The sequence below is a fragment of the Cygnus olor genome, chromosome Z (genome assembly GCF_009769625.2).
Source record: "Cygnus olor isolate bCygOlo1 chromosome Z, bCygOlo1.pri.v2, whole genome shotgun sequence".
NCBI classification, from domain to species: domain Eukaryota; kingdom Metazoa; phylum Chordata; class Aves; order Anseriformes; family Anatidae; genus Cygnus; species Cygnus olor.
In genome coordinates this window covers 70,535,315-70,559,182 of record NC_049198.1, presented here as the reverse complement: position 1 = coordinate 70,559,182, position 23,868 = coordinate 70,535,315, and the positions used below count along the sequence as shown (strand labels likewise).

General features: G+C 43.4%; 1 protein-coding gene across 5 annotated transcripts in view; it reads left to right on the top strand.

Moving 5' to 3' along the window:
- ECPAS (Ecm29 proteasome adaptor and scaffold) overlaps positions 1-23,170 on the top strand; it is a 68,897-nt gene extending 45,727 nt beyond the window's left edge. For all 5 annotated transcript variants that reach the window (XM_040541992.1, XM_040541990.1, XM_040541988.1 and 2 more), the window contains exons 27-49: positions 165-279; positions 1,250-1,315; positions 1,557-1,674; positions 3,490-3,657; positions 4,500-4,579; positions 5,328-5,433; positions 6,509-6,556; positions 7,556-7,677; positions 8,609-8,759; positions 9,663-9,728; positions 11,497-11,586; positions 12,087-12,153; positions 12,911-13,002; positions 13,128-13,194; positions 13,733-13,924; positions 14,843-15,051; positions 16,462-16,505; positions 17,117-17,309; positions 17,653-17,800; positions 18,177-18,282; positions 18,458-18,546; positions 19,646-19,717; positions 20,294-23,170. In XM_040541992.1, coding sequence (XP_040397926.1) covers positions 165-279; positions 1,250-1,315; positions 1,557-1,674; positions 3,490-3,657; positions 4,500-4,579; positions 5,328-5,433; positions 6,509-6,556; positions 7,556-7,677; positions 8,609-8,759; positions 9,663-9,728; positions 11,497-11,586; positions 12,087-12,153; positions 12,911-13,002; positions 13,128-13,194; positions 13,733-13,924; positions 14,843-15,051; positions 16,462-16,505; positions 17,117-17,309; positions 17,653-17,800; positions 18,177-18,282; positions 18,458-18,546; positions 19,646-19,717; positions 20,294-20,433 — 2,549 coding nt within the window. In that variant the 3' untranslated portion in view covers positions 20,434-23,170. The remainder of the gene's footprint in view (positions 1-164; positions 280-1,249; positions 1,316-1,556; positions 1,675-3,489; positions 3,658-4,499; positions 4,580-5,327; positions 5,434-6,508; positions 6,557-7,555; positions 7,678-8,608; positions 8,760-9,662; positions 9,729-11,496; positions 11,587-12,086; positions 12,154-12,910; positions 13,003-13,127; positions 13,195-13,732; positions 13,925-14,842; positions 15,052-16,461; positions 16,506-17,116; positions 17,310-17,652; positions 17,801-18,176; positions 18,283-18,457; positions 18,547-19,645; positions 19,718-20,293) is intronic.
- Positions 23,171-23,868: the final 698 nt, after the last annotated feature.

Here is a 23,868-nt window from a genome sequence, read left to right as displayed (position 1 = left end):
ACTTCTGTCGTGCCAGACTAGCTTTGCTGTGAAATGGAGAGCTGTGAACTACAGCACAGAGCTTCTGTTCCTTAATCATGATTTTGGTTGGATCTGGTTATTGAAATTTGTTTATTACTAATCACATGCTTATCTTCAATTTCACTTTGTAAAATCTCTTGCAGAGCTTAGTCAAGATGTTGCTTCAAAAGGTCTTGGGCTGATATATGAACTAGGAAGTGAACAGGATCAGCAAGAGCTAGTCACCACACTTGTTGATACCCTTATGACTGGGAAAAGGTACAGTGCGCTTAGAACAAAGTGAGAGAGTACCCTGAGCTATGTGTCTGATGGGAACAAAAATATGCCTTTCTTTTGGGTGGAGAGATGTTTTGTGGCCAAGGGGAAGCCGTTATCCTCATACTGCAGGGGAGTCAAACCGGGACATTTCTTAGTTCAGCTTAGAGTTTATTTTGAGTGAAGTTGTTCCAGTTTTGTTCCATTCTGAATTTAAAAAAGCTTCCAAATAATGATTCAGTCCTGATTCAGGCAGTTCAAATCAGTTTGCGTTTGGTTAGATTTCCTACTTGCTGCATTGTGTAATTGCAAAGGACAATGACCTCCTGCAGCAAGTCTGAACAATATGAATGTTGCAGAAGTGGAGACTTGCCTGTGTCTGAAACACACTTTTTGTTGAGGAGGATTGTTAATGTCACTTCTGTGCTTTAGTGCAAAAACTGACAATCCTACGGGACTCCTGGCTGATAATCATGTTGAATCAGTGCTGGAAGTGCTCTTCAACAGCCTAATCCTGTCTAACCTGGTGTGAGTGTGGCCACTGTGAATGACAAAAGTACAGCCTTGGAGTTTGGGGGATCCGGTGGTGGTGAGCAGGAAGATGAATGGAAAATGGATTTTTTTTCATTCTGAAGTAGTCATGTGCTCTTCAGGGTGTGGGTTGTGTCTGGTCTGAAATAAAAAGCCATCATTCAGTGTTTTGACTCTTAGCTTCTGACTACACAGCGAAATCCTAACGTTCTGAAGCTTCTCATTAACATTGCACATGACACAGCTTAATCAGATTACTTGTAGTGTGTTTACCTTTGTGCATCTTTACACTGTGTTTTTGTTGATGTTTTTGGTTTTCTTTTTCTTGTGGGACTGGAAGTGGGAAGGTACTGACTAAATAGAGCAAAACAAATTCACTTGTTTTGTAGCGTGCAGTCCGATAGAACCTGCTAAGGTTAATACTGGACCTCTTTTCCACCAGAGCCAAACATGAGATGACAGGAGAAACCGTGGTGTTTCAGGGTGGCCTGAGCAAAACCCCGGATGGGTAAGTTTAATGAAAGACACACAGTCAATGCTGAAATGGTATTCACTTGCCTATAAATCTGCTTCCTGTGTTTTTCATTCCTTCTTGTTCTTTAAGTTACTGTAACTATTTTCATGTAATACTGATAGGGTATTCACTTTTCTCTCTCTGCTTTAGGCTGTGATTTGACTATTGTGGTATTTCTGTAGCTAAAAATAGTAATTCCCCTAAAAATAACTGATTTCCCTTCTGCTTTCCAAAGTCAAGGTCTTTCTACTTACAAGGAACTTTGTTCACTGGCTAGTGATCTCAATCAGCCAGACCTGGTATACAAATTCATGAATCTGGCCAACCATCACGCCATGTGGAATTCTCGGAAGGTAATTTACTGCTTTCATACTGCTTTCATTCCCTCTGTGAGCTCTGGAAACAGTAACTGCATTTCTCTAACTCAGTTATATGATCCATCTATAACCACATGTGGAGGCCACGTGTTGGTGCTTTGGTGTCAGGTTCAATGCAAATTCAGCAGTTAGAGAAGCAAATTTAGGATTACTTCTTAAAACAAAACACTGGTATCACGTGGTTTATATCATCTTGCATTCCACTCTGAATCAGCTGTGATCCTTTTATTTTTGAGAGGATTTAGAGGCCAGGTCTTGATATGTTCAGGCAGTGAGTTAATATTTTCAAAACTGGATGAATTTTCACCTGCCAGAGAAAAAGAGCTTTGTTACATTACAAGTCACAGCAAAAACTATTCAGCAACAAGATGCTAGAAACCAGGTTGAAAATGCACTGGTTTAACCACTGTTGCCAAAATAGTGTCCTTTTTAGCTTACCAAAAGCCAAACTTGGTATTTTAAAGCTACTGGGACCCTTAGCAAAGTCAGAAGACTACTAGATCCACTTCCTGGGGGAAAAAAAAGAATAGCACAATAAATTTTAAGATCTAAGTAAATTTTTCAGAGCCCTAACTTGACAGCTGTTTCTCTGGTTTTACCTACACATGGAAGAACTTGTTTTGTCCCTAGGAGCATGCAGTCATCTTTTACGCAGAAGACCCAAGTGGGCTGTGTCTTCTGTAGTGCACCTTTCATGCTCTTTTGTGCTCCCTACCTGAGGTTTTGAGTCTGGCAACTAGTGTCTGGCCCCTCAATGCAAAAAAACAAGCTCCAACATTAGCTCTCTCTTTCCTGGGACTCCAGGAGGCATAGGAGCATAGTTAGGTTCATCATCCTTGTGGAATTTTACCAGTCAGGGTAAGTCAAAGAAAATCTACTCAGCAACTGCATGTGGAGCTCTGGCATTTGAGGAAATTGCAGTCATTTAAATTGAAGGGGACATCTGGAAGTCCATGCTCCATCCTTGCCAAGCTGTGCAGGGCCTTGCTAGATGATGCCTCTATTTTCCTTACATCTTGGTCTTCACAGCAGTGGTCCTAACTGGGAGTTTGTCTTTTCTAGACTGTGACCCAAACAGTATATCCTTTGAAATCCCTTAAGTGAGGTTTTGAGTGGAAGCTTTTGACACAGCAAGTCAGGAAGCAGAGATGAAAGTCACTGGAGGTAGTCTGTACTGCCTGTGCTGAGTATCTTCTCTTTGGGCTATCCTGGCAAACCCCATGGTACCTCATGAGTGAGAAATCAGTTCCACTGTGTTATAATTCGCAGTGGTGCTCTGCTGGAAAAGGAAAAGAATATGAAAGAATGAGCTTGAAGTAAATAAGGACACAGGCAAACTAGTCGTTCCTGTCAATTGCAGATTGTATGGTTAAGGAAGCATTGTTTTATTTTTATTTTTTCAGTGCCTAAGTTATGCTAGGTCTTCTAAATGCATCAAAGTTGTAAGGAAGCAGTGGCCCACCCTGAGGAAGAAACCGTTTAGGAAAAACGTTCTCAAATCCTTATAGTTTTAATTCTCTACCAGAACTTTGGCAAAGGGTGTCAGATGATATCTTGAAATGAAGGAGGAGGTTTTGAAGTAGTGTATTGTCTCCTGAGTGTGGTTGTATGCTTGAGATGACTGTGGTACTGTAGCACTGATAAGGGCTAATACTGGTACCGCTGTAGTCCTCTTAACTTGGTGTCTAATCTGTGTCAGTTAGCTTTGCCACTGACTGTGGTGTGCCCAGGAGCAATAACTGAGTGGCTGAGCAGTTTGTTTCATCAAACATTCTTTTGTTACCATTTCAGGGAGCAGCTTTTGGTTTCAATGTGATAGCTGCCAAGGCTGGAGAGCAGCTGGCTCCATTTTTGCCCCAGCTTCTTCCCCGGCTCTACCGCTACCAGTTTGACCCCAACCTAGGCATTCGACAGGCAATGACCAGCATTTGGAATGCCTTGGTCACCGACAAGTCAATGGTGAGTGAGCTGTAAAATACAGAGTGGTGGGTTTCTGCTAACCCAGGAGCATCTCAAAGATCCTTATGGAAAAGCTGTATCTTGTGAAAGGCTGTGCAGAAAGAGGTGAGATGTTGTTCTCAAGAAAGAGTTGGTTAAATCTGTGGATGAGGTGGAGAGTGCAGAGCCTTTGTGCTGCCTCTTACGTGTGAAAGGATATTGCAGATTTTGTGTGGCCAATCTTAAAGTTTGACTGACTTGATACTTAAAGTACGGTTTTTCCTCTCCGTGATGTGGCTTTGATATTGCTTATGAGAAGCTTTTCAGAAACACTTGTAGCTGAAGATGCATTTCTAGAGCAAGAGCATCTGAATATGGTTCCTCAGTTCTGAAATGGGAAGAAGCCCATGCAAAGATGATGTTCCGTCAGTTTGAGAATAATTCTGCCCTGGCAAGTCTCAGGAATAAGTGAATTTCATGATGTACCCTTATTTTATATCCAAAAGGCCTGGAACTGGGTTTGCAAATCCTTTCTCCTAGCAAGGCTGATCTTTGTGTGAAGTCATTGACTCTGATCCTTCAACAAAGGGCAACTGCTTCTCCTGTAAATATGCGTTTGGTGCTGCATATAAACAGTTCTATTGGTAAAGGACTGTCACAGTGCTAAGCCCTGAAGCAGCGCAGAGACAGGCACTTCTAAAGCAAAGTCAAAATAAGCTTGCACAGTCAGCCCTGGTGAGCATTAGTTTATCTGCTGTGGCTAAAAGCAGGTTGTATTGTCCAAAAGGATCTTGTTTTCAGACAGCGGGATGGATGCATGCTCCTTATTTGTTTCATGTATGATCTTTTCTTTTTAATTGTAGGTTGATAAGTATATGAAGGAAATTCTTGAGGATTTGATCAGTAACCTAACCAGCAGTCTCTGGAGAATCAGGGAATCCAGGTATTGCTAGGAAAAGTAACAGACTTTTCTTTGAACTCTCTTCTTCACCATAAGCCTTTTAACCAAAAGAAGTCTGTGGAGAGGAAGATGTCCTTTCAACGGGATAGACCCAAACTGGGGAGTCTGCACTTAAAGTGTGATACAGTCTTAAAGCTATCTGCTTCATTGAGCCTGAAAATTTGTATTGCATGCATCCTGACATGATACTAAAAAATGTTCTCCAAAAGAAAAGCTTTCTGGTCACAGTTATTGGCTATCCTTTGATCTGAAGTATTGCATAATGTTAGAAAATACTGACAGTCTGGCTACATATGTGCTTGGCAGGAGGGTGCCATTTGGTATAGCATTATTAATAAACTGTTACTTATATTGGTTTGTGGTTATGCTGTACTGAAAACTTCCATTTTAATTTCAGTTACAGACTTAAGACCATTGTAGTTTTTTTTCCCCTTATCCTGTACTAGGATAAAAGAAATCTGAAACGATATCCCAACTGGAATGTTTGTAATAGTAGTTTTCACCACAGGAGCCTTTCTTGCATGCTGTCACCTGTTTCAGACTTCACCTGTCTAGCTGAATGCTTTTTTCCTTCTGCTAAGGGAGACTTTCTTACAACAGAGTAGATTAAGGGTTTTGAGAAAATAAGGAAAGTAAAACAGTTTTTTTTTCATTAAGCCATTTACTTATTTAGGTATATCCGTATCAAATAAATATACCGTGTGATTGAAATGAAATTCCTCGTTTGCAGCTGTCTAGCACTGAATGACTTATTAAGAGGAAGGCCTTTGGATGACATTATAGACAAGCTTCCAGAGATCTGGGAAATCCTATTTAGAGTGCAAGATGACATTAAGGTAATGGAACTGATAACTGAAAAGGAATCTTTCACAAAAAGTACAGTGATCAGACTCTGACGTGTTTAAAAAAGAGATTCTTTGAGAAATTGAGTTGAAGCTAATGGGATTTCTGTGTTAAGCACACTACTACAAGTTCAGGCCCTTTACAGTTTAAAATTTCCATGCTCTTGTAAATTCACTGTGTATTTTTCCTCTTGTTTTTAAGGATTAGTTTTCATTCCTGCTGTGCTTATTCTTGAAGGTTCAGCACTTTTCCTGGATATAAAAGAATTCCTAAGTATATGCTTAATTCTCAAGTATAGAAAAGTTTATTTTGGACTGCATGTGTGCTTAAATGCCTTGCAGATATGAAGTCAGAGTCCTCATGTTCTTCCAGGTTTGTCCCATGTTTTCTCTGGATCCAGAGATCCCTGCTGAAGCAGGGCTGGGCTGTTTCCCAAACTGTGCCATGTACCAGGAAATTGCTTTCATACTAGTAAATTCAGTGTGTTCAGAAATGTTCCTGGGCATTCACACCAACTGGCAGAATGTTCTGCTTTTGTGCTAATAAAGTATGTTAGCCTCCAAAAAAGAGCAGCTGCCTTGCTTGCAAGCTGCCTTTTGGGAAAGGTCCATGGGGCACACTAATTCCTGAATTTTACTTGGAAATAGCTTGGGAAAGTCTGCTTGTGACAGGCCATAATTCTTCTGAGAACGTTCAGGGAATTTATGAGTGTATAGAATCACAGAATATCCCGAGTTGGAAGGGACCCATAAGGGTCATTGAGTCCAACTCCATGTAGGTGATTGTGTTTCATTACCCGGGAGTATATTGCTCAAAACTTGTTAATTCATCAATGCAGGTAAAGTTACAGTCTACTTGGTAATAGTGTCTGGTGCTACCAGAGCCATGCTGATTTTACTGTTTGCTTTTAGTCCATCTTTCTATAGCCCTAGACAAATTTATTTTAAAATTATTAAGTATTAGTGATGAATATAGTCTTGACAATGTTAATGATATACTTATCAATGAATATGAGTCATTATATAGAAGTTTTAAAAATAGTAAAAATGTTGTTGTTCTGTTTTTTAGGAATCTGTGCGAAAGGCAGCAGAACTAGCCCTAAAAACTTTAAGCAAGGTAAAAATCTAATCTTGTCGTTTGCTCATGGACACATTTTTCTTTTTTTGATTTCAGATAAATCATTAATTTTCATCTCTCCAGGAGTGTCCTTTTTGCTATAGGCTGTTGTCTTGAAAAGATGTCTAGTATCTGATACAATGATGAACAGAACAGCCACCTGAAGGGCAATCTTAATAATTTTGGCCACATACCCTTCTGTACTTCCATTAACATTGGTGGAGTTCTGGTGCTTGAGGCTAATGCAGTGTCAAGTTCTGAAAAGGCACAGGAGGGAGATGCTGATTTTTTTTCTTTACCTTTTTTTTTCCCACTTGGGGATGAGATATAAGGAAATGTTTTGTAACTGCAGCAGGTCATAGCTGACCAAGCCCAACGGAACCTGGCATGAAGTAAAGTAATCCAGTCTGAACTTTACTGTTTGGTGCTGTTGCTGACACAAGATATCTTGGGTATAATACACAACATCACTTAATGTTTTGTTTGATATTCTTCTAAAAGGTCAAATCTGTGGAAATGGGAACAGATTATAAGAGCCATGTTTGAAATCATAACTTTCACAATGCATGCAGCATGAAATTTCAATGGCAAAAGCATGGTGACCTGGTCCCAACACACTGTCGTTACCATTGCAGAATCTGTTCTGATCTGAGACTTGGTGCTCTGCCTTGTGGAACAGTTGAATCCATGTAACTGAGACAGGCTGTCTCTGGGCTGAGAGGTCTTTTGGTTCATCTCTTCATCCACACATGGATCTTAGGTGTTAGCTCTGAATTTGCCTTTTCTGGAAACTGACTGTAGCTGAAACTTCTTTAGGAACATGGCTTAGGATCTTAAGTGCTTCCTGGAGAGAAGAATGAACATGTAATAGAGCCTGGGTTTGTTTGTAAGCAGCTGTAGTTGCTGTTGGCTTCTTCTGTCTGACCAAGAAGGTGCGTTAATGAAATATGAACAGGAGGTTTTTGTGTGCTTGCAACACCAATTCTCATCTGTTCCCAGGTTTGTGTGAAAATGTGTGATCCCTCTAAAGGAGCTGCAGGTCAGAAGACAGTAGCTGTATTGCTTCCTTGCCTCCTAGACAAAGGAATAGTAAGCACAGTTGCTGAAGTCCGATCTCTCAGGTTAGTTTTGCATCACGTACGTTCACTGGGGGTGAGGGCACAGAGACCCAGCTTATTCACCTGAATTGCAGAATGTTCTTTGTATTTGAAGTCACTAGTTTCTCCCCAAATCAGCCTTCATACTGAACCCTTCTCTCACTGAATTCAAACCGGGAGCTGCATGTATCTTTCGGGGACCTCCTGTTTAAACAAGTGACAAAGGTGACTGCATTTGATCACATTGTTCAAATATATTTTATGCTGTTTAATGGTTCAATGTCCCTTGAAATGTAGGGAATTCACATGCTTGTCACTTTGTAACCTTATTTATTCTTTCATTTACTTTACGCACAGAAAAGCAGGAAAATTCAGACCTGGAGTGTAGTTGGTCTTCCCAGAAACAATTTTCTTTTATTGAACATGATTATCCAGGAAGGTTAGAAAGCTCCGAACAGATTATAGTCAATATTTCTTAAACTTTTTCATACTTTTTGAAGTGTTAAAAACCCTCTGACACAATGCAGCCGGAGAAATCTGGTCAGTCTAAAACTGACAAATGGGATTTGAACAAATCATTGTAATTTGTTTTTCTTGGGCAGAGACCATTGATTTCTCTGGGCTGACTTTGCCCAGAGCTTTTTTTGAAACATGACGATGTGTTATTTCTTCCTGCATCTGTCTGTAGTACTGTCTCTTTGCACATGCCCTTTGTGATACCCTGGCCAATCTAAGCAATCCCTGTGCAAAGCATAGCACCAGTTGTAGGCTCAGAGCTAGGGTCTGATCCTACTTAATCAGAACGATATACAGATTACTGTTTGCAGGTAGATTTATATTGGCATACCTGAGACTTGGAATGGCCTTTTTGTTGGTACTGAATGACAGTAGACTGGAGATTTTTCAGCTAAGTCTGTATGTTGCGGTTTTGACCTTCCCTTTGATCTTTTTCCAGCATTAACACTCTTGTGAAGATCAGTAAAAGTGCTGGATCTATGCTGAAACCTCATGCACCAAAACTTATCCCAGCCCTGCTGGAGTCCTTGAGTGTGCTGGAGCCTCAGGTCCTCAATTATTTGAGTCTTTGTGCAACAGATCAGGAGAAAGTAAGTATCAACAGAGCAGAAGTTTGGAAGATACAAGCTTCATTTGTTCTGTTGGTGAACAGAAAAATAGAAGATTTGGTTGAGAGATGAAGGAGAAGTGGAATAGCTAAATAGCTGGAATATACTAAAATAAATGTAGTCACGGGAATATGGATGGACGTATGTTTTTTTGGAGGGGGAGATGGAAGTGTGGGGATTTTTTATGTCATTCACTAGACTTCCACATATTTCAGAAAGTTAAGAACCTTAATAAGAACTATGTCACCATGTGTCACTTCAGCTCCTTGTACAAGAGTGAAACAGGCAAAGAGAAAGTCAGTGATAGTTATCTGGAATGCATCTGTACTGCCAAACAGTGGTGATATTTTTCCCAGGGTGTTAACTGCAAGGCTACTACTTCTTCTCACATAAATTAGAAGGTATGCCACAGCAATATGGGCAAGAGCTGGGTGCTGTCAGTACTGTGTCCTTTAATCTCTCTCAAAGAACCATATTAATTAGTAGCAGTGTTATGGGAAAGTAAATTAAAGCCTATTGTTCCAGAGCAAATTGAGCTAATTTCATTGTGGGGAGGAAAAGGGAGCAAACTCTGCCCTTTGCCAACAAGAAGGGAGTAAACAATAGGGCACAGTAGGTCTCTCCCTTTTTTTTCTTCTTTTCTGTCTTTATTTCATCATGTCAGAAGTGTATTGTGTAGCTCCTGTACTTCATCTAGAACATCCAGCTGCCTCTGCCTCTGAAAGAGGAGCATTCACAGGCTGAAGATGTTACTGTTTCTTGCCTGGATGCATCTGAAATAGATTTTGGTTTCTGTTTGTGAGGTAGAGTTACTGTTGATATTGGCTTTTCCACTGTTTTCGGGTTGAATTAATGTTTTCTTTTTTTCCCCTCTTTTTTCTTTAGACTGCAATGGACAGTGCCAGACTTAGTGCTGTCAAGTCATCTCCCATGATGGAAACTATTAACATGGTAAGTACTTGATTCAGAAGGCTTCCAGCTTAAGGTATGTTGTAGGAGAAAAATAGGAATCAAACTGGGAGCTTTATGGAATTCAGGCATCATTTTTATTATCTGCATGTGAATGTCTGTCCACCTTCTCTTTTACATCCTGACTTGTATCATCCTGCGGTCACAGTTTGCTCCTCACTTTCTGATTAGCTCATTGCTTGTAAATGGCTCCATTGTGGCTCTGTTTGGAGTCAGAGGGATTGTTTTTCCTCTTGAGAACCTACCTTCCTTGACAAAGTGCTTTTCCTTAGATGGGGTTCAGCTCATTCTGCATTGTTCTGCTTGCCATTTCTCTTCATCTCTGGCCTACAATTCCACCAAAAGCTTCTCACCTGGCCCTCCAATTGATGACAGTCATTGTTCTTAAGACACGAATGCTGTCGGATCTGTGCCGTGTGGTGCGTTAGATATCCTTACCTGGACAGTGCTTTAGATGGCAGAGATATTTAGAGAAGACGATGATGTTATTGAAAGCACTGCCAGCAGCTAGTGTTTGGCACTGCAGTTTGCTGCTGCTGGAAGAGCTGCAGATGCCCAGACACTTTGCTGTAGGGGTCTTGGTGGACCTCCCTGCCCTCTCTTAGAACCTGACCCTTTCTAAAGAGAAGGACCTCATTTTTGTGCTTGGGTACTTCATACAGCCAGGGGCACGAGAGCAGACAGGGTGTGTGAGCATTGAGCAAGTTTTAAGAGAAGTACAGCAACCAGAGCTATTCTGTGCACTTACACAAAAGTAACAACAGCAAGCTCTCCTGAACGTAACAGCATTTGGAGCTGCTGGCTCCAGCACAGAGGGAGCTGTGTTTTGGTGTCATGTGGAGTGCTCTCTATTTATAGTGTGTAAAGTGTATGGGGATAAAAGGCTCCATGAAAAACTGTACTCGCTGGCACCCTGCAGGCTGGAGCAGCTGCTGCTGTCCTTCCTCCTGGCCATGCCTCTCCCCCTTCCAGCCAGGAGTGAGGACAGTTGTGCTGTCCCCATCAGCACTCGAGATTTCTTAGGGAAGAGGTGAGATAGCATGGTTTCCCTGGAGTAGCACGAAGATGTTCTGGTTTGTGAGCAACCCCTCAATTCCTGTATGTTCTGGGTTTGGCTGGGAGATGGTAGGTTGTCTCCTTGGTTGTGATACGGTGGGTTTCTGTTTTGCTTACTAACATCTTATGCACGGGAGATTAGAAAATTACACCAATAATCTCTCTCAAAACTTGAAGTTACTTTTTCCACTCATGTACCTTGACCTGCTTAAAAACTGACTGTTGTCATTTCATTGTCTGGTTTGGAGATGTTACTGCTTCGGGATTTCAGACAATCAGAAGAATGTTGGGTTTTGTCCTAAAATAGGCACTCCTTTTCATCTCTTCTCTCCCTTGGCAAAAGGCATTCTTGCTAGTGTGTTAGTTTCAGTTTTCTAAGAAACTGGAGTGCAGGAATTCATGGATTCTAGCAACTGATAATTTCAGCAGGGTCACCTCACCACAGAACTGGGACAAGATAGTATGTATGTGGTATAAGATATGTCATGGTGCCCTTTGCACTTCATGCACCAAACTCTTGTAGTGCATGTAGTGTAGTTCAGCAAAAGACCAGTGTGAAGAACTGTGAGCAGGCCTTTTAATTAATAAATTTAATTAATAAACTTTAATTATTTTTTTATTTTTAATTAATAAATTTAATTTAATTTAAATGTAATTACTTAATTTATTTATTTGGTCCCTTGCCTTTCTCTAGAGCTTGCAGTACTTGGATGTGTCCATCCTGGGTGAGCTGGTACCTCGTCTCTGTGAACTGATCAAAAGCGGAGTAGGCCTTGGCACAAAGGTATGCCTGTGTTTTAATAGATCGTTTGGAAATGGAAAAGGGAGCGCAGTGAAGTGTCAATTTAAATTTGTGGGTTTTTTTGGCTTTTTTTTTTGAAGTGACAGCCTGGGTTCATTCATACCATAGTTGTTTTACATCTGAGTCTCAGTCCACCTACATCACTTGTAATTTTCTGCATGTGTGCTGCATTAATCTCCCCTGGACTACATGGCTGTTGTATTCCATGACAATTGAGTGCCAAATGTAGTCCTTGATACCTGTAAGTCTTCCAGGTCCATCCATCCTGAGTGTGGTTCCTGGTAACTTTCTTTCTTCCTAATTCAGTTCTTGTCATTCATTTGTTACAAACAGTTTCTGTTTCTGGCATCAGCTCCCAGCTGATGGAGCAGAGGCTCTGTGAGCCTAGGTCATATTGTACAGCACCACAGCAAGTATTAACAGTAATAACCAGAGGCTAATTTTTTTTTATCTTACCCTTATTTTCCCTTGCAATCTTCCAGGGAGGCTGTGCCAGTGTAATTGTCTCGTTAACCACACAGTGTCCCCAGGACCTAACACCATATTCAGGTAGGGTTTGTTTCTAGTGTCAAGTTTTAAGTGTTTTTTGTTGCTGCTTTGTAGGTGTCATTTCTTCCCTATTCACCATTGATTTTTTATCACAGGAATTATTTTTATTTTTTATGTTATTTTCTTCAGGGAGTTATTTGGAGTTGCCTTGTGCATCAGATAGGCATACTGCAGTTAGGTCCTTGGGATGTTAAATGCATCTCCAAGGTGGAAGAGGCTGAGAGAAGAGTTGAGCAAATTCCTTAGTGCTCAGGAGGAACAGGTGGAAATCTCTCTCTAGACTTTTTGGAGCAGGCTGACAATGCCTGTGTTAGTGTAGTGCTGTAAGTAAGCACTTGTTCCTTCGCTTAGAGCTACAGGAGGACCATAAACAGGAACTTAGGTTCTGTGTATCTTAGTCTTCTCTTTACACAGAGACTTTGTGATGGCAGTACGAAGAAGGCTTCCCTTCTGTTGCAGAGTAGGAAAACAACTGAATGCACGATCAGCTGGGGTGCTCACATCACAGGAACATTATCAGTTGAGGTGTGCAGGCTGAGGGTGGAAAGCACCAGCATTTGCTGGGCTTTGCTGCCACTAAGAGCTGTGTTATGCTGTGCACTTGTTTAAACATAACGACCGGGCAGATATACAGGCCAGCAAACATGTGAAGAGTGAGAATGCGTAAGTGCAGGTGATCTAATGAAACACAGGCTGTTGTAATTCTTGCCACAGCAATAACATGATCCATCTGACAAAGTGAAGTCTCTTCCAACAGGCAAACTTATGAGTGCTTTACTTAGTGGCCTGACTGATCGCAACAGCGTGGTGCAGAAGTCTTTTGCCTTTGCTATGGGCCATCTAGTCCGGGTGAGTAGAGGTTTGAGGTGGTTTTAGCTTTTTATTTGTTTGTTTGCTTGGTGTTTTTACCTTTTTTCTTTTTTTTTTTTTTTTTCCCAAGTGTTTGAGTGGTCTGAGTCTCTTCTCTGTTACAGACTTCTCGGGACAGTAGCACTGAGAAGCTGCTGCACAAACTCAGCAGTTGGTACATGGAAAAGGAAGGTATGTTGCTTCTTGGATATTCCGTTACAGAATATAGTGCATAAAAGGGTTCTTGATGCTGGCAGAAGGTGGTAAAGAAACATTTCTGTACTGTGACACTTGCCTTCTGTTGTGGTTTAATCCTGTTGGGCAGCTAAGCACCACCCAGCTGCTCACTCACTCTCCCCAGGTGGGATGGGGGAGAGAATCAGAAAGGTAAAAGTGTGAGAACTCATGGGTTGAGATAAAAACAGTTTACTAGGTAATGCGAAAGCTGTGCACACAGCAAAGCAAAACAAGGAATTCAGCTGCTACTTTCTAAAATTGTTGGTGTGTTGTCACCACTATTTTCATCAAAGATCCAAAACGCAGCATCATACAAGCCCCTAGGAAAAAAAAATTAACTCATCCCAGATAAAACCATAACACCTTCACCAGCTGGATAATTCCCATGCATCATCATGTGATGGCATTCGTCTGTTTCCCAAGAGGCAGACCAAAAGCTGTCCAAGGAAAAAACCTACCTCACAGTTGTAATGTGATTGTTTTGCTCCTTCAGAGCCAGTGTACAGGACAGGCTGTGCTTTAACTGTACATGCTATGGGACGCTACAGTCCAGACGTAGTGAAGAACCACGCCAAACAGGTGTTGCCATTGGCTTTTCTTGGCATGCATGAGGTTCCCGATGAAGAGAAAGGAGAGAGAGAGGATTCTACTCTGTGGGCTGAAGTTTGGCAGGAAAATGTACCTGGTAAGTTGCATTAAGAGTGGTAGAAGCTTTCTGTGATGCATGAGCCACAAAATATCATGCTTTCTGGAAATCCATTTTGAAAATAGGGCGTTCTCATACTAAACAATGTGGGAAGCTTGTTTTCATTTTCTTCCTTGCTAAAGATGTCCTGTAAGAGTTTGAGCAGGTTAGTTTCTCTGAGCCTATTTGAAATAATTACAGAGCTGTCGATAGCCAAGGATACACAAACTCAGTCAGGAGGAACAGTTTATAATTGTGAGACACTTAATGCCACTGTAATGCAGCCCTTATAGTGCTGCAGGTAGCTGAACATCTTTGGAAATTTCAGTGCCATGTTCAGTAGCTGCTGCACTCCCTAAACTTAAAGGGAACTTCAGCCCCTCTCTGGGGCTGGAGATCTCATCTGTTCCTCTAGTGATGCCTGTGGTTTTAACTTCAGTAAATGAATCTACAATATTAGAAGGGCTATTCTGCTATGCTTTCTGTCTGTAAAGGAAGATCTGGATGCATGGTGAAATGGTTTTGCTGGTTTCTTCTCTGACCTGGTTTCAGATCCCTCAGTCACTAGAATACATTTCTGGAGTTTGGAAAAGGAACTGCAAAAGGGTTTTCCAGTGACCTGTTCATTTCCTAGAAACTGGCTAACACAGTGTATAGTGTCTGCCATGTGAAAAGACTGAGATGAGCTCTGTCTCTAGATAAAACAAATCTGAAGATGTTATTTGGAAGCACCTGGAAAACAGAACCTATCTTCAGTCAGCCTGCAAAGAATTCTTTGCTGTTTTGCCTGAAGTCTTATAAAAATTGAGAAATCTGTAATAGCCCCCTTCTTGTTTGTTTTTTTTAGTAAGATCAAATATTTGTTCTCTTTGTGGCAAAATTACAACTTTCCTCTGTTTCTCTGTTTCCTCTGTGCAGGTACTCAGGGTGGCATCAGGCTGTATATGCAGGAGTTGATAGCCATTACACAGAAGGCTTTGCAGTCACAATCCTGGAAGATGAAAGCCCAGGGAGCAGCTGCCATGGCATCAGTTGCCAAACAGACTGGCTCCCTTGTACCTCCGCATCTGGGAATAGTGCTCTCTGCACTGCTGCAGGGTCTGCCAGGGAGAACGTGGACTGGGAAGGTAAAAATGGAACCGGTACCCTGTGGATTGCTGTGAGCATTTGTCCAGCACTTGTCCCTCAAGGCAGGAAATGCAATGTTCTTCGTTGCAGAGGACCACATGCATGACCTCTGGCTTGGGGAGCCTGATGTTTGCCCTGCGCCTGTCATACATAAGTGCCAGGGAAGATGAGCAGAGGTGGAGTTAGATTGCTTTAGGAGCTGGGTTCTCCCATAGACTATAATATAATATAATCATACAACATCCTAATTTGGAAGGGTCCCATGCAAATCCTTGAGTCCAACTCCTGGCTCCACACAGGACGACCCCAAAATCTGACCCAGATGTCTGACAGCGCTGTTCAAACACCTCTTGATCTCTGGCAGGTCAGTGTCGTGCCCAGTGCCCTGCGGAGCCTGTCCCAGTGCCCGAGCACCCTCTGGGCGCAGAACCTTTCCCTAACCCCCAGCCTGACCCTCCCCTGTCCCAGCTTCATGCTGTCCCCCTCGGGTCCTGTCGCTGTCCCCAGAGAGCAGAGCTCAGCGCCTGCCCCTCCGCTCCCCTCGTGAGGGAGCTGCAGGCCACCATGAGGCCTCCCCTCGGCCTGCTCTGCTCTGGGCTGAACGAACCCAGGGACCTCAGCCGCTGTACGTACGTCTGCCACTCCAGACTCCTTCACCATCTTTGTAGCGCTTCTTAGGAAGCTGTCTAATGGTTTCATGTCCTTTTTGTTCTGTGGTGCCCAGAACTGCCCGCAGCACTCGAGGTGAGGCCGCACCAGCGCAGAGCAGAGCGGGACAATCCCTTCCCTCGACCAGCTGGCAGTGCTGGGCCTGATGCAGCCCAGGGTGCGGTTGGCCCTCCTGGCTGCCAGGGCACACTGCTGGCTCGGGTTCAGCTTGCTGTCAACCCAAACCCCCAGATGCCTTTACGTGGGGCTGCTGTCCAGCGTCTCATCCCCCAGTCTGTCTGTGTATTCAGTGTTGCCCTGTCCCAGGTGCAGAATCCAGCTCTTGCTGTTGTTAAACTTCATATTGTTGGTGATTGCCCAGCTCTACAATCTGTCACAGTCTCTCTGCAAGGCCTTTCTACCGTCAAAGGAGTCAACAGCTCTTCATTTAGTGTCGTCTGCAAACTCACTTAGTTCCAGTGTACTGTATTCAAGCCTTAAAGGGGACTAGCTTGTGCTCAGAGGTGCTGCAAGACCCCTTTACACTGCTGTTCAGTGCAGATGGAAAGTCAAGGCTTTTGCGGCCTCGGCAGCAGCCTAGGAGAAGTGTCAGGAGCAAAACATTGCTTTTCTTGGCTGGTGTCTTGGATTTATTTCCCTTGTACCTCTATCAGTGGAGTGCAAAGGACTCCCTTGTGCAGCAGGACCCTGCTGTTTGGCTGTGGAGCATATCTCAGTGGTATCTGTCTTACTCATTGCAGGAGGAGCTGTTAAAGGCCATTGCCAGTGTCGTCTCTGCATGCAGGTAAGTGTTTTTAAAAAAGTGGCACCCTCAGGGTCTGGGATCTCAAAAAGGAGGTTGTTGCACGGGGTTGTTGCCTGGCTGGTGAACGGGAGACTCTACCTCCTCCTGCTTTTCTGCAAGAAGAGGTAGAAAGTTCTGAACGCCATTTTGATCTCCCATCAGATTGTGAGGGGTCTCTCTCCAATCCTTATGTCAGTGTGTGGGTCGCTGGTGAGGGCTGGGAGGGACAGACAATGCTTCAGAGGGATGTTCAGAGCTAAGCAATTGATTTAGGGCAAGGAGGAGGACGTTGAAAGGCCAGAGTTGCTAATAAGAAAGAGTAGATTAAGGGAAAGGATCAACACTTTGAAGGGGAGAAGGGAGAAAGAGGAAGAAGAATAAGAGTGAGGGAGGAAAAGTGCATTGAAACTGCATGAGGAAAGACTGGAAAGAAAATCGTGGAGAATGGACAAGGTAAGAGCGAAGAAGAGCACAAGAGTGTAGATGCAGTTGCAGCATTGGTAGGCAGTCCTATGTCTGAACGTGGGTATTGTTTGTGATCTGTGGGAAAAGCAGTTTTCGGAGGGGGGCTGATGAGGGCCTGGTAAGTCTCTGTGTGCCTCACGTTGCAGTGCAGAGCTGCAGAAGTCGGTGCCTGGCCAGCCGAGTGTCAGCGATGTTGTCCAGGCTGTCCTGAAGGAGTGTCGGAAGGAGAACCTGAAGTACAAGATGGTGGCGCTGCGCTGCGCGGCTGGGGTGCTGCAGGCAACAAAGGAGGACCGGTTCCAGGAGCTGGCAGATATCATCTTCCCCATGATAAAGAAGGTGACGGTTCAGTGTCTTGGGTTTTTCCTCTCTTCTGTGGTGCCTAGCATCACCCCAGCTAAAAGTTAAATCCTGGCTGCTCTACAGGCAGCAGGAGACTCCTAGGTAGCTGTGTAGAGCGCTTGTATCGAGTGCTTGCAGTGCTTTGCAGCTCTGCACTTCAGACTCTCACAGCACAGAGAGCTGTTTGGATGCAAGGCCAGGGTGGGTCATGCGCATCTGTACTGGTTGGGTACGAGGACTGGTTTGAGCAAATTGCAAGGGAACACTGAATTCAGCTAAGTGTGTGTCTAGTCTGCCCTCATCCCCTGGTGATCACACCTTCCCCACGTGGCCTCTGCAGAACTCTCTCGAGAGCACGGGCACGGGTTTACCAAAGCACGACGAAGAAGAGGACGAGGACATGAGGGAGAAGGAGGTGCAGATGGAGTCCCTGATCTGTGCCTTCGAGACCCTGGGTAAAGCGTGGCCAAGGAGCCCGGAGACACAGCGTAAGTCATCTAACAGTGAAAATCAAACGAACAGGGGGAGGAGGGCGGGACCTAGAGACCGTGTTGGGTATGGGAAGGCTTATGGGGAGGTCCATGGATATGTTGGAAAAAACAGGATGTCTTTATTAGCAGGCCAGAACGTACAAAGCAGCTCCTTATCTTTCAGTGATTCTTAATGAGCATTGTCCTACCTTGATTGGTAAAGATTTTTGGTGCCATTTCTTACAGGATGTTGATTTGGTTGTATGCCATGAGTCTAGCTTGATGTCACTTGGAGCACAGCGCGAGGAACATTTGAGAGACAGGACAGGAAGCGTTTAATTCTGCCTCACCCTGTGGTAACATAAGGGTAACACAATTCCTTCATTTTCTGTAGGTTGCTATCGACAAGAGTTTTGTAAGTTAATGTGTGACCGTCTGAAACTCAGCACGTGGAAAGTGCAGGTTGGAGTGCTACAAGCCATGAATGCCTACTTTCAAGGGTAATTCTCCTTTCTGCCCTCCTCTTTGATGTTTCTTCTCTTTGTTGCTTCAAACTGTTCAATGAAATGACGGAAGGCATGCAGTGATACGGCAGTGATGTTCACTGGATTTTCAGAGGAAGCAGAGCAGATTTCTGTCCCAGTGATACAGGGTGTCTGTTTTTGCATTTGACAGGTTAGTGCTGTTTGAGGAGGAACACTCAGACCCTGGGGCTTTGACAGAAATACTGTTGGAAACCTGTTCATCTATCACCCATTCTTTAGGTAAATGGATGTTTTCCAGTTTGTAGTTGATAATGAATTGCTTGTTAATACATTTCCTCTTTGGGTGCTGGCTGGTTCGGAAAATGCAGAACAAGCACAGGCTGTCAGATAGGACACATCCTGCCTTGCGCTGCAGTAGCTGTTCATCAGGACAGTGTTGTGCAGGGTGCTGTGCTCCGGAAGGTAAATCCCTGAGGTGCGAGAGAGCTTTGAAAAGAGAAGTACAGGAGGAGAGACACTCCTGTGATACCTCTCCAGAGCGGAAGATGAACCCCACCCAGTCAATCTATTACTGATTTAATGAAACACAAGTTTTTCTCCTTCCCCAGATCAGTCCTTTTGGACACACATGCATTGGAGGTGCCCAGAATTTGCTGAGGCAGCCAGTGCATGAAGCTCCAAGGCTTTGAGGCAGTTTGTGCTCTCCCTCGGGAGGGCAACCATAGAGATAAAAGTGATACCTATGTAAATTGGACAGTCCAGGGCTGGTTATTACTTGGGTGGTGTTGCCGCTTGCCCTGTGGCTTTAACAGTGCCCAGTCCCCTCGCACCCACGTGCAGCTCATGTTGCTGGTGTGCTACTTTGGAGAAGTTAGTACAGTCCAGTTTCTTTTAACTGTTAAACCTCAGCGGAGGCTTTAAGGAGATTTTAGTTCAGGAGACCAAATATTTTCATGTGACAATCTTGTGCTTGACAGCATAGGGTTTGTGTACCTGTACTTAATGCTGCTCTTTAAAACCTGGATGATTTATAGCCATTACACCTTAGAAAAATAAAAGTCCATGATGCACAGAAGTTGTTTGTGGTCACATTGCAGTTATGTGAACTTTATTCCAATTCAGCATGTGTGAGGAACAGTACTGCGGTGAAAGGACAGGTGATACACAAGGCTTGGTGGACCTGTTAGCCGCTATTTGGTCACTTTCTGCCATTCGGATATATCTAATTGGGTACCATTGCAGACTGGCAGCATAAATTAGCTCATTTAGCTGTGCTAAGTGTAGTCTGCAGACCACAGTGGTAACTGCTGTTTGTACAATTAGTGTGCCTTTGGTTCTGAATCTGTTTTGTTGTTGTTGCTGTTTTCAAATCCCTTAGAAAACAAAAGCTACACGTCCATAAGAACAGAAGCTTTGTCTGTGATACAACTGCTCTTCACCAAACTGCAAGGTGAGTCTTTTTGCTTGCCACATGGGAGAGTTGCTGTTTGGTATAGAAGGTACATGGCTGTGCGGCCTGGGAAGGTGGAGAGATGGCATTACGTTCTGTTTGCAGCACTGGGTGCTTTAGGGGTGGCTTGGGACTTGGATTTTTGTGCCTGGTGACTGGGAAAACTTGGAGGGGGTGGAAGCAGTTGTGGATGAAGTCCAGGTCTAAAGTGCAGTTGGATGCTCCTTGGTAAAATGTCCAGCAGGGAGGGAGCAAGGACTGTGTATGATGCATTCTCCTTGCGTTACGTGCAGCAGTTTTGAAGTGGGAAACGTGGTTCTTCAGGCCCTTGCAGTCCTATAGTGCAGGCCGAAACAATCAAGTTCAGCCTGGTCTAAATCGGCACGGCTACCTGTGCAGCAGGTAGCACATGCACCAAGTGTCCAGCTGAATTTTCCTCCTCAGCAGCTCTTCTCCTGGAAGAGCAGTGAGACGTGAGGTGGTCACTTTCAGCCTGTGCAGGGATGGAGACTATTTGTTGTGGTTTTTTTTTTCTGACAGACTGGTATTTACCATGGTGTCTGTTTGTCTTCACAGAAGCTAAACAGTGGGAAAGCCTGACAGCAGAAAGCAGAGAGCACCTCATTCATTCGTTATCTACAATGGCATCAGATAGCAGACCCGAGCTACAGGAAAAAGCATTTATATTGAAGAAAACACTTGAAAATCTTAACTAAATTGTAAAACACAAACTATGAAGTGCCATGTAAAACAACAAAAAAAGTGCAGTGGTCTGAAAACCAAATGGGAAAATGAAGATTACTCTGTAGCATGCATAATTCCTGGCCAAAATAAAATGCCTTAAATTCTGTTCCCCATTAATGTTACTTTTACTCTTTTAAGCTGATGATTAGTTATTGTTTTGTCAGTAAATACCTCTAAGGATCTGCCCTAGAATGTTTATAAGTGTGCATTATAGAAAATGTTGAGGGCAAGATGCTTTTTTTTTTTCTTTAGATCAGCAAAAGAATGTTTCTCAGATCCCCTTTGTCCTTCAAAGCAATTATTGAAAAACCACCAGCACAGGAAGCGAAAAGCGTATTTGATTTTCACTGATACCACGTGGAGATCTGTTACCTGGTGTCTAAACAGTGGATCTTTGGGACTCTGCAGTAGAGCTAGTGTGTGTTACCTGTAACGAATGAAATGCTGCCTCTGATGAAGTCTGTGTTAGACTTCTGAGGCTTCCCAGGGGCAGGGTTTCATCTGACATCCACCTCTGCTTCTCCTGTTTGCTCCTCCTTTGCAGCCTGTTGTCTGTGAGTTCTGAAAGGCAGAGTACTGTTAACTTCTCTCGTTCCTTCTTCTCTGACCTCAGAATGGATTGACCGAGACTATGCCTTCCCCAGCTAGTAACCTCGGCCTCCCAAACTTTAAATGAGAACTTTTTTCCTCAAAGGATGCACAAAAGAGCACTTTACTGAGCTGTGTGGGATAACATAGGGCCTAGTTGGTGCCCAGATGGAACACTGCTCTTCTCAAAATTGTTTTGCATGGACACTCCTCAGCTGCAGAAAGAAAAAAAAAAAAAAAAAAAAAAAGGAAAACAATCTTTTCTAGATATGTTTTTGAAGAGTGTTCGAAGTTTGCAATGATACTTTTTTTTTTTAATAGTGGTAATGTTTTTTCCCCCTTCATGTCCGTAACCCTGTTCTTGCTTTGGAAACCTGTAATGATTTAGAATTGTCAATATTTGTAAGAAACTGAATCGTATGTCATTTCTCAGCAGCCCAAGTCATGCTGGTTTCTAGCAGATACTTTTTAATTTGCACTTGAGAAGAAAGATTATATCTGCATTAACGTGGAGTAAAATTGCGATTTGATGATGTGGCCATGCTGCCCGTCCCCTTGTTGCCCTCCTCAGATGAAAGACAAACCTGACCACTATAGCAACAGACTTTTCATAGCATAAAGTTAGCACTGCACCATAACCTGACCAGGAGCAAGCGTACAGTTTTTTGGGGATAAATGCTTTGCTGATGGTGAAATAAAATCATTAGCGTGGGCAATATCATGTCCATGGCTTTCAGCATGAGGACGTTCGTTTCTTTTCATGCGGTCTGCAGCTCCTTTCAGATGCGATCTGCCAGGGAGAGAGTTGTTCAGATAACGTCACCTTTCCTCCATGCCCGTTTATTCAGAATCAGGTATACAGTACCTACTTTTCCCTCAGGTGCCATTTCCCATTCAGTGTTTTCTGGTACTGTAACAATCTAGTTGTCTGACTTTATCCATGGGAAGGGAGGAATTTAGTTCGTACCCACCCGGTGAGAAAATATCTGCAGAAATGGGCAGAGCTGTCCCACTGTGGCTCTTGTGTAGCAGAAACCTCAGCAAGCACTAATGCATTGTACACTTGGAACTGGTCAGTAGGCAACTTCTTGGTGCTGGGAGCTGGTGCTATAACGTTTTGATTTACACCTTGTTGCAGGGAGCTGCTCTTTGTTTACGTGTAGTTTGAACTTATTGAGCACAGTGTATATTTTAAAATTTAACTGGGCAAATCACTTTACGATATCTTTCAAAACTTGCTTACCATGACATGTAGTGTCATGAGTGCTCTTTCTTTTCTTTTTTTTTTTTTTTGTATTAGATGAATATTACCAGTGATGCTTTGCTGTAGCAGTTCATTGTCTGACTTGGGTTTTTTCGTATTGGTTGGAGTGACAGTTACAGAAAAGCAAGGAGTCTCCAAGTCTCTGGTAATCTGATTTTTTCACTGTGGACTGGAGTATTCAGAGGCAACGCCTCACGTGGTCAAAAGACTGTAAGTAGAATAACTGTAATCGTTGACAATAGCAACCTGAATTTCTTTATTGGGGATTTACACTAGAGGGAAGAGCATATTCTAGGAACTGTAAGAACAGCTGGATTAACAACTCTGGCCAAGAGTGTTAGGAAAGTTAGAGATGGCATAAATGCTTTCTGAATCACAAAGCAATATGTCTTTCTTGTGATTCCAGAACAGATTCAGAGCTCCTCTCTAAAGCACGTGCCTATACACAAAACCTACCTGTACAACAGTTAATTCAGTCGGAGGTTTGATTTCTACCCCCCTCTCATTTGTAAACTTGACAGGATTGAAAAATAAACAAATAGATGTGGCCTTTCCTAGAGTTTTTCCTCTAAAAGTGATTGCACTATGTAAAACACACTGTACTTTGCCCAGTGTGGGCATTTCTTGTGCTGCTGCAATGCTGCTTTGTATACCAGGAGTGCAGTGCGCAGATTGGACACTAGCACTCGTTCTGACCTACAAGCTGTTGCTTAAATGGATGTATATTGAGAAAAGTTTTCTAATGTTGCAAGATCTCCATCAAATTCACTGCAATCTGTACTGTCGGAGTATGTAAATGGACTGACTGAAAGAAAACCCTGTTGCTTACCAAAAAGGTAAAATTAAATAAAAAATGCATGACCTCGTCTCGGAAGTAACTGGTAATTTCCACCCCCCCACACACACAAGTATTTGGTGCTGTTCTCTTGTGCCAAATTCAAAGCGCCTTCATGTGTTCTGCTCTGAGCTGACCGGCCTTGTGGTGGTGGTGCTCTGTGCTGCGCTGAAGGAGTGCCTCGGGCCGCTCACCTCGCTTGGTCTGAGGCTTCCGCCACCTAGAAGGCAGGCGGCTGCGCAACAGGAGGGAAAGGAGCGAGGATACAAGCTTGTTTGTGAGGCAGCAACTTGGCCTTGCAACCCAGTGGGGCTAGCGGGAGAGGCTAACATCGTAGCCAGGCTGGCTGCGTTACCTTGCAGCATGACCGGCTACCCCGTGGTTTCCACGGGAGCAATGTGAAATGAGACGGCAACCACCAAAGGGGAGTGAATTTAGGATTTATGAGCCTTGCCTGAAGCGGGAGCGCGTTAGGCTCCTTTTCCAGCCGTAGCTATCCCCCTTTGTGCTTTGGGGCCCAGCTGTTGGATTTCATTTGACTAGAGAACAGGCAGCCTGTGGTGACACCACCCCCCAACCACTTTCGGAAACAGTTTGTGGTGTTCCCTCCTTGCATCAGCTTCTGGGATGAAACGGGGCATTTGCAAAGTCCAGTAGCCTCACTGAGACTAATGACCAATGCCTGAGGAGCAAAAATGAAATAGAAGTTTAGAGAAAACA